This window comes from Nematolebias whitei, chromosome 12 (genome assembly GCF_014905685.2).
Source record: "Nematolebias whitei isolate Nwh7 chromosome 12, NemWhi1, whole genome shotgun sequence".
NCBI classification, from domain to species: Eukaryota; Metazoa; Chordata; class Actinopteri; order Cyprinodontiformes; family Rivulidae; genus Nematolebias; species Nematolebias whitei.
This window is the reverse complement of record NC_056509.1, coordinates 46,311,876-46,326,074: the sequence shown is the minus strand read 5'-3', so window position 1 is coordinate 46,326,074 and position 14,199 is coordinate 46,311,876. Positions and strand designations below refer to the sequence as shown.

General features: G+C 41.0%; 1 protein-coding gene and 2 non-coding genes across 3 annotated transcripts in view; 2 read left to right on the top strand and 1 right to left on the bottom strand.

The window, feature by feature from the left end:
- Positions 1–10,193, bottom strand: part of angel2 (angel homolog 2 (Drosophila)) — an 11,396-nt gene extending 1,203 nt beyond the window's left edge. The window contains exons 1-7 of the mRNA XM_037685209.1: positions 9,342–10,193; positions 8,248–8,459; positions 3,758–3,827; positions 2,522–2,952; positions 2,307–2,442; positions 2,144–2,204; positions 704–834 (exon numbers count right to left, since the gene is read on the bottom strand). Coding sequence (XP_037541137.1) covers positions 704–834; positions 2,144–2,204; positions 2,307–2,442; positions 2,522–2,952; positions 3,758–3,827; positions 8,248–8,459; positions 9,342–10,182 — 1,882 coding nt within the window. The 5' untranslated portion in view covers positions 10,183–10,193. The remainder of the gene's footprint in view (positions 1–703; positions 835–2,143; positions 2,205–2,306; positions 2,443–2,521; positions 2,953–3,757; positions 3,828–8,247; positions 8,460–9,341) is intronic.
- Positions 5,522–5,594, top strand: trnat-ugu. Its single transcript has one exon. It is a non-coding gene; the product is annotated as a tRNA-Thr (tRNA).
- Positions 7,790–7,862, top strand: trnat-ugu. Its single transcript has one exon. It is a non-coding gene; the product is annotated as a tRNA-Thr (tRNA).
- Positions 10,194–14,199: the final 4,006 nt, after the last annotated feature.

Genomic DNA, 14,199 nt, shown 5'->3' with positions numbered 1-14,199 from the left:
TGCGTGTTCACCACGTGTTAGTTTGCGTGTTCACCACGTGTTAGTTTGCGTGTTCACCGCGTGTTCACAGCGTGTTCACAGCGTGTTAGTTTCAATGCACACTTGCTTTTTTTTTTTTTTGTTTGTTTCTTGCAAAAATACTTTTCTCTAGTTTTATTGTAGCCTGCCATAAAAAAGTGCACACAGACTAAATGCACATGAAAACGAGCAGCTCGATCAGGACGCGTGCACTTTGTTTTCCTCTCATTTTGAGCTATTATAAGAATGCAATAAACAAAAACAAACAAACAGGCAGCTAAAATGTCTACAGGATCACACAAAGAATACTTCAGCTTCCAATAAAAGTGTACGCTTTTTAAATTATCTCATGAACCATGAGACATAAAGTCCTTTCTGGAGGTTCCTTTATGGTAGTTTGGGTCAAACTTATTCAAAATGGCCGCCACAGCCAAGTCTTCAATCAGTCATTCTTAAAGATACTGGGCTACAACATGGTGTGAAGGCAGCCGACAGAGATTCCCTCCAACACTGATCATAACTGTTGAGGTCACTTTGTTAGCAAAATATCTTCTGAACCACTGACGGGACAGTATTTTATCGTATCATTGAAATGTATTATTAATTTATGCATGATATGAAAAAAGACCTAAAAAAAATAAAAAAAAACTCAAAGGAGAGCGATAAAACAGACGTGAGTGATTACCGGAGCTGTAGAGGATGTAGTCCACCGTCAGGGCGGTGCGCGAGTGACACGTGGTGATCTCAGGCCGCCCATCATGCATCAGGCGATGTTCGTAAGACGACTGCAGCTTCAAGCTGTGCTCAATCCTAGAGCTGTGCAAACAAACACACAAAAACAAACAAACAAACAAACAAACACAAGGTTAGAGCCTGTGAACTGAGATGAATTAATTGGTTTATAACGACACTGCGTTCTGAATTAAGTTACAACTTTCAATCAAAAAATATTTTTAATAAAAACAACATACTTAGATGGAAACCCTTTTGCCCAAATAGATAAAGTTGGAGAGTTGTGAGGTGGGGGACACCCTGGACACATTGCAGGTCCACCACAAGCACACAGTGAGAGAAACAGCCGTCCACTCTCACACCCACACCTTGATTAGAAACCCAAACCGGCCTGTTCTGGTCTGTGGACAAAACTACCAGAGAAAACCAGAGCCCAGCTGGTATGTAACGTTCGTCTATCGCCGATACGGATATTGGGAGGCTGATTTATTATTTTTTTGCTTTGTCCACCAACAAGAATGTAAATAAACAGCTACTTTTAAATCTGTTTTAACACTTGAAGTCTAGGAACAGTCGTGAAACAGTCGTTTATAAATTAAAAGGAATGTCCTTCCTGTTCATTGTTCAACAGTCAGTCATGTATGATGAAGGTCTAATTAGTACCGACCACAGCTGAGTTTATTTCTGTTTGTAGGAAAGTAAAGATTTCAGACAAACAATGCTTTTCACTGAGGACGACGAAGATAACGTTACCAACACCGATATATTTTACCGTTACGTGAGATTTATTGTTCTGGATACGTTTTATACCCTATGCTAGGTTATCTAAACCTTAGCTTGCTAACTTGAGAGGCACGTAGCTTATGACAAGAGAGTTGAAGGATTGAAGATAATTTATTATTGTTGATTTATTTTATAGATCAGTTAAAATAAACTTACCACGCTCTGCTCAACAAAACACACTAACAGTATTTAGTTGCTCTCTGCTTCAGCTGTGCTGAAAGTGAAAGCTAAAATGAACGCCAGGACTTGAAAGTTGTCTTCATGCGCCCTCTGTTGGATACGTTGTACAATTACACCATTTGAAAGTCAGGACACGGCCCATTCCCAGTGTTCATACCAGTGCATAATGGGCCAGTTATCACTGATACTGATATGTCCCCAAACGCCTACATCTGACTAAATATCGACACCTACGATATATCGGTCGGGCTGTAGAGGAAACCCACCGTGCACGGAGCGAACGTGTAAACTTCACACATAAAAAGACAGGAGGGAAACCTTCTCGTCTTGAGGCAGCAGCTCTAACTGAGGTTTTTACTTCTCACTTTGATCTGTATCATTTTATAAATTCACAAACTGATCTCAACTAAAGACCTCATTAACACGTTACCTGTGAACAGCAGCCGAAGCTTTGCAGGCAAGATCTTCCACAGTCAGATTAGAGATCCCTCCTTCAACACACAGACAGTTGTTAAACACGAGCACAGCGTGCTGTACTTGAACTCCACTGCAGCAGGCCAGGGGGGCTCACACGGCCGACAGGTGAGGTTTACCTGTGGGGCTGGAGGACGACGACTCATCAGGCGGTCTGCTCTCATACTGACACTGGCGACTGATTCCTAAACTGGGGGACCAGATTGGAGATGTGAGGGGACGGTGACCCCTGGGACTTGTTTCTTGACCCGACACCTAAAACAGGAAAAGCAGGTTTTCTTTAATTAAATGCTCCAAACACACCTGGACAGAAACTGAACCCTTTCAGTCTCACCATGCCGATCTGCATTCCTCGGTACTCCAGGCGGCCTGTGGTCAGGAACCTGTACAGTGGACTCCAGGGCACCGAGTTCAAATCCCCACAGAGCACAACTGGATTGGTCGAGCCGTCAGGGAGGCGGGACAGTCGGCTGATTTCAGCCAATAGGATCGCCAGCTGGGCCAGTTTGATATCGCCGCGGCGAGGGTTGTAGAGGAGGTGAGTGTTGGCAACGCAGATGGACGAGGAGGAGTTGGACTGGCTGCTGTCTTTGTTGGGCTGCAGCAGAACCACCAAGCCCACGTTGTCCCGGTCCAGAAGGCCATCGCCGGGCCGGAAGAACTCGACAGGAGTGGAGGAGACGAGGGAGAAGCAGGAAGTCCTAAAGGCCACGGCACAACCGTCTGGTTTTTTTCCTGTCCGCTTCTTATACTCACACTGATAACCTAACACACACACACACACACACACACACACACACACGCACACGCACACGCACACGCACACACACACAGTCAGATAAAATGCAGCTCATTAAACTAACTAATCATTTGTGTATTTTTAGAATGTAATTTTTTTTAAATTATTATTAATGTTAGGAGTCTTTTCATCAACCATCCATTTTCTATCCTGTTCAGGAGAGAAGATCATCTCCAACAATTAAAAAAGCACAAAATAAAACTCAACAAAGACACGTTAAAAATGTAGGAATTGTATAAAGTCAAACTTTAGACCTTAAACTTAAGATAAACCATCATGAACACAATATATATATATATATATTTGAGCTGTAGAAGATTTCTGACATTAAAGAACAAACTTTTATTATAAAGTTGGAGTCAGTTTTATCATCTTTAGGCTCAAAACAATTAAAATAAAATCTTATTTTACAAAATAAAAACTGTATTTGTAATCTGTTTATTGAACTAAACAGAGTGCAAGACTTGTTTTTATATGATGTTCGTTTTGTAAAACGATCTTCTAGTTTAAAGCAGTAAAATAAAAACTGCTTGCTTTAGGTCTGGGCTAATTGTGACGACAGCTGTGGTTTAGAGGCTCAAGTTTTAATCTGAGCTACAGGTTCACACGGTGTTTGTGTCCACGGTGGGACCAAACAAGGACTTTACAACAAGTTCATGTGAAGAACGTTGAAAGAGTTCAGGAAATAGAATAGTTATGTTGTATTTTCTTTACTTATCTGTGTTACTCCAACATATGTTCAACACTTCAGACATGCAGACACACAAGTACCTCGAGCCTGGAGAGCCGGTTTAATCTGGTTTTCATAGTGGTCCTCCTGCACTTCCTGAAGACACAGGATCTAAAACGAACACAAAGAGAGAGTCACTTTTAATTCATGATCAAAAAGCCCAGAACAAATCGTCCGACCACCACATGTCCATTCTGACTGGTGATGGTTCAGGGTAACGGCTCCACGCTGCAGTGAAGAACTACCAGTTTTGGTCCCAACGTTCAAAGCAGTCTGCTCCTCAGATAAATAATTAACTTACTATTTTTATATGAATGTTTCTGTTCAGGGACCTCGGATGAGAATTCAATTCAGTTTATTTATAAAGCACCAAGTCTCATCAGAAGTCGTCTCAGGCACTGAACAGAAACATTCATGAATAAAATAATAATTTAACTTTATTTATCTGAGGAGCAGCTTTGAGTTTAACTCCATCACAGAACTCTCATCTTGAACAAGCATGAAGGCGACAGTGGAAAGAAAAACTCCCTCATGAAGATGAAACCTTTAGCAGAACCAGGATCAGGGCAAGCGGCATCTGCTTCGACCGGCTGGGTTTGGTAGTAACAGATACACAATGGCAGATCAAGAATCACATGTTAAGATAGAAATAGTATCAAATGAAAACTATTCAATTTTAACAATTAATTTAAGGAAATTAGGTCAGTTTGTCCTCTAGTAGTCTAAGTCTATAGCAGCATGACAAGCCAACCCTAACTATAGGATTTATCAAAAAGAAAAGTTTTAAAACTGGACAATGTGTCAGCCTCATGGACAGAAACTGGAAGTTGGTTCCACAAGAGAGGAGCCTGAGAACTGGAAGATCTTCCTCCCGTTCTGCTTTTGGAAACTCTAGGAACCACAAGTAAACCTGCAGTCTGAGAGTGAAGTGCTCTGTTAGGAAAATATGGAATAAGACCTGTAATATAATATGGAGCTAGGTTGTTGAGAGCTTTGTAGGTTAGAAGTCAGATTTTGAATTCTATTCTGGATTTGACAGGGAGCCAATGGAGAGAAGCTAAAATTGGAGAGATATGATCTCTCCCAGTAACTCCAGTTAAGACTCTGGCAGCAGCATTTTGGATCAACTGAAGACGTTTTAAAGAAGTATTTGGACACCCAGATAATAAACCATTGCAATAGTCCAGTCTAGACGTGACAAATGCATGGAGCAGTTTTTCTGCATCATCTTTAGATCAGATGTTTCTAATGTTAGTGATATTACGCAGGTGGAAGAAGGAGGTTCTAGTAACGTTTTTAATGTGGGGGATAAAAGACATGTCCTGATCAAAAATAACACCAAGATTTTTAACATTAGAGCTGGAGGACACATTAATGCATCTAAGGAGGGAGAAAGACTGAAACATTCATTCCTAGGGTGCTCAGGTCCAAAAACTAAAACCTCAGTCTTGTCTGTTCAACAGGAGAAAATTAAGGGTCATCCAGGTTTTTATGTCTTTAAGACATGCTTGTAGTCTAAGTAGCTGATTGGATTCATTGGGTTTAATGGACAAATATAACTGTGTGTCATCAGCATAACAATGAATATTATCCCATGCTGTTTAATAACTTTACCTGATGGAAGCATGTACAAGGTAAAGAGTATTGGTGACTTCTGTTGTGACTTGGTTCTTTATAAATAAACTGAATTTGTTCTGCTCAGAGTCAGCTGGTTTGGCAGCTACGTCTGTATCAGAACAATAAGAGGCGTGTCCTCACAGCAGGTGATGTTTAACTGACAGGTTGTCTACCTGTTCTCCAGGTGAGGCCTTATAGCTCAGTGGTTAGAGCACTGGTCTTGTAAACCAGGGGTCGTGAGTTCAAACCTCACTGAGGCCTAATTGATTTTTCTCTCGATAATTTTAGCTGCAAACAACTAATGCGCTATCAGCCCAGATCTCCTTAATTTGGGGAAATCGGAAATCAGCCGATACTTTCACGAGAAACCGATTTTTTGTTTTGTTTTAACAATTGTCTAAACTTCATTTATATTTCAGAGCACGACCTCATGGCCAGTTAAAACAAGTCTGTATTGTTTCTAGGATATTGTTCAAGGGTATGTTTTTCAATAAAATAATATTGGCAAATTGAAAGGTACATTGTGAGCTTATAACTCCGGACTGTGTCGCTTGGAAAACAAAATCGGAATCGGCAGGTCAGACGTTTTAGAAATAGGTGATCGGCCAGAAAACTGATCGGTGCGCCCCTAGCAAACATCTTGTAGCTTCTGATGCTCTCCAAGCAACACGTCCTGCAGCTGTTTCCAGTTTCTCCAACTTTAGTGAACACGGTTCGTCCTCAGGGCTCTGTATGGAGCCCTCCTAACTTTGCACATTCAAAGTATTGAGTTCCCAAAATCACTTTTTTCTGAGCAACTTTACAAAACGCAGGACGAAAATCAGTAACGTCATTTTTAAAGGAAGTGGTGGCGCAGAGGTTAGAAGATGGGCCTGTGATCAGAAAGTCGCAGGTTCAACTCCCGGTACAGTCAACATCAAAATGTGGGTGGAAAAGGTGAAACACCCACACCTGCCTCCACCCTCATTTGCCCCACTCTGGGCCCATGAGCAAGGTCCTCAACCCCCACCATCTGCTCCTAAACAGGTCTCTCTTGAAAAAGAGTTCTCGTGACTCAATGAGACTACCTGGATGAATAAAGGTAAAAAAAGAGATTTATGGTTCGATAACTTCTGTTGGTCTCTTGGCTGCAAAACTTGTCAACTCTGTAAAAATAAAGACAAACCTCTGAAATGAGTCCAGACAAACTCACAGGAGCACGTTTGGGAAACACTTCAGGTTAAGGAAAGATCAAGTCTGTCAACAGAAGCGCTCATTTTCACACGTGCGCAGCTGGTTGACGATTCAGAGTCACGACACCACGTTACGGCGAAGAACCGTTGAGTCCAGCGAGTCTAAACTGTCCTGGAGTCGAGCTCAGCAAATCAAACGTCTCGTGCACGTCTTTCAGTGACTGTTCTGCAGAGCTCACAGCAGCGACTGAACTCACATGAAACATTCATTTATGCCAGATGTGCAACGTGACACAGCAAACCTGCAACCTCAGGACGACGACACAGACCACCAAGCTCCTGCACGCTTGTCATGCAGGTTCTCATGATTACTGAAGGTTGGACTCCCTTCATGGTGCAGTTCATGATTGTGAGTCATGTTGTGCAACGCTGACGTTGTCTTGTTTCTAACTACTCAGAAAACGTCTCAAACATTTAAACTCTGTAATTTACAAACTGCTGCAGTTTTCTGCTCGAACCAAACACAGAAGGTTTGAGCAGAACAAGCTGAACTTCCTGCAGAAAACGATTCTCAAAGAAGTCAAGACACACGCTCCAACATGCTGCTGCTGGTTCTTCACTTCCCTCCTCCTCCTTCTCCTCCTTCACTTCCCTCCTCCTCCTTCTTTGCTCCTGTTCTCCTCCTCCTTCACTTTCTTCCTTCTTTACTTCCCTGCTCCTCCTCCTTCTTCTTTATTTCCCTCCTTCCTCTTCACTTCCCTCCTCTTCCTCCTCCATCTTCTTTGCTTCCGTCCTCCTCCTCATTCACTTCCCTCCTCCATCTTCTTTACTTCCCTCCTCCTCCTTCACTTCCCTCCTTCCTCTTCACTTCCCTCCTCCTCCTTCACTTCCCTCCTCCTCCTCCTCCTCCTCCAGCCTGTGACTTGTTATTTTAAAGCAAGTTTTTCTTTTAAAAAGCATTTTGACGTCACAAACCATTGAACTTTAGCAGCTGTGGGTCTTTAGTCGTCACAGAAGGACATCAGTATTTTAATCCATGCAGTTGTGATGTTATAATTAATCATATTAATTAATCATATTAATTAATCATATTAATTAATTAATCATGTCATAATTAATGTTGATGTTCTCGTGTTGAATATCTTTGAACGACTGCTCAGTCTAGTTTACATCCTGCTCAGAGTCAGCTGGTTTGGCAGCTACTTCTGTATCAGAACAATAAGAGGCGTGTCCTCACAGCAGGTGATGTTTAACTGACAGGTTGTCTACCTGTTCTCCAGGTGAGGCCTTATAGCTCAGTGGTTAGAGCACTGGTCTTGTAAACCAGGGGTCGTGAGTTCAAACCTCACTGAGGCCTAATTGATTTTTCTCTGACAATTATTAAAATAAAGTTATTTTACCATTACACACACACACACACACACACACAGTTTTTCTTGATATAAATCAAACTGACATTCTTTGACGTTAGTGAAGGGTTAGTGTTCTTTGCATCCCAGAAGCTCACAATCTGGTTTCTTGAACTTTGAGCATGTTCAAAACAAATGTGTGAGATTAATTTCTCTCCAAGCAGGCACACGATACAAACTGCACCGTGGGCCTCAAACTTCATGACGACGTGACTGTTGGTGCTGACAAAACAGGCCCTGGAAGTTTTACTGATATCTGAGATGTTTTCAGCAGAATTCCTGAAGCTCTATGAAGCGCTGTTTTTCAAGTTTTCCTACAATTGACCCACTCACGTCAGCGTTGAGCTGCAGGATCTCGGTCAGCAGGTTGGGCAGCCGGTAGTCCCAGGGCAGCACGCTGGGCTCACAGTGTCCGTACAGGTAGGCATTGTCCTGCAGCAGCTCCTGAGACAAGATGTTGTAGGACATCACTGAGAAGTCAAACAGTGTGCTGTCCCCTGGTGGCCGCGGTTCAGTACTGCAGCTTTCCCAGAATCTCTGAAGAGCTGAACAGAAAGAAAAAGATTTAACTCTCAGGAAAGTGTTTTACTTTCTAAACAAAAGATAGAAATAAAAAAGACATGCACAGGTTACAAAGTTGCACGTTGTTTTCTGGGTACTCCAGTTTCCTCCCACAGACCAACAACATGTTGGGCTGACTGGTAACTAAATTATCCCTAGGTGAGAGTGAGAGAATGGTTGTTTGTCTCGATGTGTCTCTGTAATGGACTGGAGACCTGTCCAGGTGTCCCTGTGATGGACTGGAGACCTGTCCAGGTGTCTCTGTGATGGATTGGAGACCTGTCCAGGTGTCCCTGTGATGGACTGGAGACCTGTCCAGGTGTCCCTGTGATGGACTGGAGACCTGTCCCCCGCCTCTCGCACAGCGATGGCTGGACATGGACACCAGTGACACTCACAGCCCAGAAAGAAAGGTGATGGTGGATATATTTTCAAAAGTGTTTAGTCAATGTTCTTCACTATCTGTGCAACAACCTGTGTAGTTTATGTTCATGTTCAATATATATCATGTACATTTAAGCTAATATTAGTACCTGTGAAATACTCATTTATAATAACTCATCCTACTTTCACCGTTATATTCTACCATGTTGTTGTTTACTAGAATTCTTTTGGCCCTTGAAAATCTTATATTTCTTTTTCACTTTCTGGTATTTTATTCTGTACTTTTATTGCTTTAGTATTTCTTGTGGGTTTGTTTTTTTTAAACGACTTCTCATCCTGAACATTTCACTGTATCGTTGACTCTGTGTGAACCTGCACATGACAAATAAACAACATAACATTTATGTTTTAATCACCATTTAGCTTGAAACTGTTTGGTGCTTTGTAAAACTGTAGCACTAAATAAAACAAGTGTAACGTACGTTTGACAGGAAGTGAGATCTCGTGTGAAGGAGACGGTCTGGGGGCCCAAGTCGCCTGCCTCGAGTTTGGGCTTTGACCGGAGCTGGAAGACTTCGACCAAAGCCCGGGCCACTGTGCCTCATCGCCTCCTCCGCCCTTCAGCTGCTCTCTCGACCCGGTTTTACTCCTCTGAGGAGCACCAAGCTCCTCTGCAGCTCTTCCTTTAAACCAGGGGTTTGGTTCTTGTTCTGGAACCAGATCTGGCTCAAGTTTGGATTTGGGGATTTGAGTCCTGGGTCCAGCAGGATGAGAGTGTTGATTTGGAGATTCATCTCTTCTGCCTTTTTTCTCACTTTCAGTCTTTTCAGCATCTTTCTCTCTGCTGGCAGACCTGTCACCTGCGCCGGTTGTTTTTTCTAGATCTCTTTTGAAGTGGGGCTTTGGTTGAAGGCTGTAGTCCCTCCTGGACTCTCCAACCTTGCCTCTTGTTTCACTCGATGCTCCTATGTGTCCTCCCGTCTTCTCCTCGCTCCTCCACCGCTTGTTCGGAGGCTCTCTTTCAGGACGCTCCATCATTCGACCCGTAGAGGTGTGAAGTGAACGCCAGCTACCGCTGCTCAAGTTTAGGGCCTGGAACGTCCTGCCAGTGAGGAACTGATGCGCAGACGGGTGAGGGTGGCTGAGCGGAGGCGGCCAGGCTGGAAGCCCCTGTACAGGCCACCATGGAGGAGAAGCACGAATGAATCGTGGCGGGTTGGAGGAGGAAAAGGCAGCACTGCTCCTGATGTTGGTGCAACAGAGAGCAGGAGGTCCTCGAGGATGGAAGGAGGAACTAAAAGAGCTCAGACCGCGAAGGAACATGAGGTGGCTGCAACGAGAGACAGAAGAACTTCAGAAAGAACGAAGCAAGAATGTTACAGGTTCTGCAGTTGAAGCTTCTAATGTGTCCGATTTTAAAGCTTTTATCCATTTCTGAAGGAAAGACCAAAAAAAAAAAAGACTGTTCAGGGAATTTATCGCAGTAAATTACAGATTCTAAATTAAAACTTTACTACAAAGATATAAATGCTGGTTCAGCACGTTTGCCTGTTTAATTTTCAGTTGATGTTTTGTGATCTTCTTCAGACTTTGTGCTTTTTTAGCTCTTCAAATATCCAAATGTTTAGCTCAATCAAAATACACGTGCTATGACTTTTGGTTTGTAACTTTTAATTTTAAAATAACTTGAAATACATCGAGACCTCGTCACTTCCTTCAGAAACATTCATTTTGAAATCTGCTTGGTTTTTGTCCAATTCTATTTTACTTTTAGTAAGTCTTTCAGCACTGCATGTTCACTGAAGTCTTCAGTTATTATCATGCAACTATTAAAAAACACTTTGCTAAACTAAATAAAAAGTAAAGAACATATTTTGGAGTAAAACAACTTTAAACTTTGTTTTATTCATTGTGTATCACAAGCTATTTCAAAATCTATAAAAACATTAACTTTACAGATACATACGTTGCCATTATAAAATGTATCAGGTTTAAATTCGACAGGTTCAAATATTAATAATTCGCTATTTAGACATTTTATTAACGTGCAGTTTGAAATTAGAACAGCGGCCGACCACTGGAACAAAAAGTCCAACGAAACAAACGAGCCGGTAACAAACTAATAATTGATCAACTCCGAGCAGTTAGCTGACATTACCTGTCTTCACGAGGGGAAGAGTCATATTTTGCGTTTGGTCTTAAGTGCATTCTGATAAATTATTACTAGCCGACATTATCAACGTTTATTTTATTTTTTTTGTATCGACTCAAACAAACAGCGGCTCACGTCCTTAAAAGATGACGTCAGCCGTACGTAAAAGCTGTGCGCACAAAAAGATGGTGCCTTCAAAAACTTCGTTTTTTTCCCCGTTCACAAAAATAAATTATACTTTACATAAGTTTTCAAAGTAAATACTAAGCAAACGGTACAAAACACAGCGCATACACATCCTTTAGAGAATGTAACGCAAATACGGTATATATGTGTTATATTTTTGAAGAGGGAGCAATTATACAAAATTATACAAAAATGTGGGCAATACATTGTTTTTAAATGTTGTATTTTACGTCCATATTCAGCAGTTGTGTATAGTGAGTTTAATCTTTACAAAAAAAGGTAAAAATTTTAAATTTCATCAATCTTTTAGGGACACGATTGAATAATATCGGATTTCCAGCACGTACTGTAAATGCCTCGTACAGACTTTCCTCTTCTTTTTTCTTGTGCTGGGAGTTGTAGTCCTTTTCACCGTTACCAAGCTTCATTTTAGATTACTTAAATCCATGAACAAACTACAATCTGATCGGTGCAACAACGAAAAAGGCCCCGACCGAAAACAACCCATTAGATTCATTAGCGAGTCAATCGGCAAGAAATTACTATTTTTTCTTAACGATAATGATCCGTTTTAAAATAACAACCATTTCTTAATAAAGAAGTTTGATTTAAACACCTAAACCAATGCGGGTTTAGTGAATTTGAAAGATGATGCACGACTACACGATAAAAACGATGAACGGTCATTGTACTTACGTGAAACGAGGCTCTCTCAAGAAAAGAGCGATGACAGCGGTTTTAAAAAGATAAAATGTCAGTTTTTACCGAGTGACAGTTTCTGCTGTTAAACCTTGAAGAGAGACAGAAACAAAGATCCACGGAGCGGATGAAGAGCAGCTGTGGACCGCTGTACACCGTGTCCTCTTTGGGGAAACACCACGATGTGCTCGTTTTTATTTATTTATTTAGTGTTCTTTCTTTTTCTAAACTGCTGTTACTGTAAAACTGAGAGCAGATACCAACATGAGACATGGCTCCCAGAGATTAAAACATCTCATCCTGTGTTTTACAATAAGAGGAAGGATGAAGAATTGTTACAGCCGGAAACAAACTCTTTCACCTTCTCTCGTACTTTTGTGTTTAAATGTTGCAAAAGAGCAGTTTTGCACCAAATACACAGATAAAAAGTAATTCATAAACGGATGACACATAAAAAGCTGGGTTTTTGCAATATTATTTATTTTAATATTCAATTTAAATCATTTGTTGCCTAAACAAGCAGAGTTGACTGGGCACCCCATGATGGATTAATGACAATAATAAAAGGTTGAAATAATAATTTTAACAAGAACAGATTGATTATCTTTAGGATTATGAGGCAAGAGTGCACATGATCTGCATCGTGGGGGTTGAAGCTCCTCACACATTTTTTTAGTTTGGTCAGGTTTTTATTTTTAAGGGTTCAGTGCAAATGTTTGCAGAGACCCGTCTGCTCATGTTGACCTCTGAACCTCAGAAGTTTCAAACTTTACAAAACTTTGAACAACACATTAAGATTGCCTTAAATGTCTCTGACTTGTTTGGGTCAGTGATCCTATAAAATGGACAATAATTTGCAAGCGCTCAGTCCTGCAGACTGAATTTACTGAGTGAGCTGAATTAAAAATGTTCAGGTGTTTCCAGGACAAACATTTAAATATAAATGAGCTGAACTTAATCTTGTTTCTATCAGTTATGAATAAACCTGTAAGGAAGCAGCTGGCATCAGACAATCAGGACTGAAGACACATTTAAAATGAGAGGAAACATCTTTAAGAGTAAGAAACGTCCAGTTGACTTTTGTTTTAAACTCATTTCTCTGAAGATGAACTAATGAAGATGATCTAATGAAGATGATCTAATGAAGATGATCTAATGAAGATGATCTAATGAAGATGATCTAATGAAGATGATCTAATGAAGATGAACTAATGAAGATGATCTAATGAAGATGATCTAATGAAGATGATCTAATGAAGATGATCTAATGAAGATGATCTAATGAAGATGATCTAATGAAGATGATCTAATCTATGAGTCATCTTCTTTTTGCTGAATTTGACTTTACTGGCAGCTCAGTAACAAACTGAGATAATTAACAGAAGAGATGTGCCGGCTCAGTAACGGTCTCTTAATGTGCCCGTGTTCATGTGCACGGATGGAAACCGTCAGTTTGCACACACAGCAGTCGTTTAATGAATTAGAAAGAGGCGTTATAAAATTTTATTGAGGAATCAGACAAGATATCAAAGTGACGTCGAACACAAGGAATGGAGACGTAGAGACGTTTGTGTGATCATCTTCTTGTAGCGTGATCAAAGGTCACAAGTAACTTTAGCTGCAGGTCGCACGGCGTGAAGGTCAAAGGTCGGACTCAGCTCATCACACACACACCCCCCCGTACGCCCTGTTGCTCAAAAAGTCGTGTTTACGTCCCAGATTCTGAAAAAGCTACAAGAAACGTTCACGGCAAACTTAATCCAAGTTTTCTTCTGAAATCGTGGAAATAAACTTTCAGACAAAATGAACTCGACCCGCAGAAACACAAACATGACCAGGTTCTGTTCACACGTTCACATGTTCACACGTTCACATGTTCACACGTTCACATGTTCACACGTTCACATGTTCACACGTTCACATGACTTGTCTTGTGTCTGTGCTGCTCTGAGAGCCAGGCTTTATTTGATTTCACCTTTATTTATGGAGGTTAGTCTCATGGAGTCACGAGGACTCATTTACAAGAGAGACCTGCTTTAAACAGACAACATATAAAATACAGACAACAATTTAAAAAATCAATTAAAATACAAAGTACAAAGTAAAAAGTTCCCTACGGGTGATTCAGTGGGAAACAATTCAAAAGAAAAACCAACAGGATGCAAATTCTGTTGCAACAGAGAAAAACAGAAGTTGTGGAAATAATGTGACACTACTGCTGATTTTACTGCTGATTACTGCTGATTACTGCTGATTTTACTGCTGATTTTACTGCTGATTACTGCTGATTTTACTGCTGATTT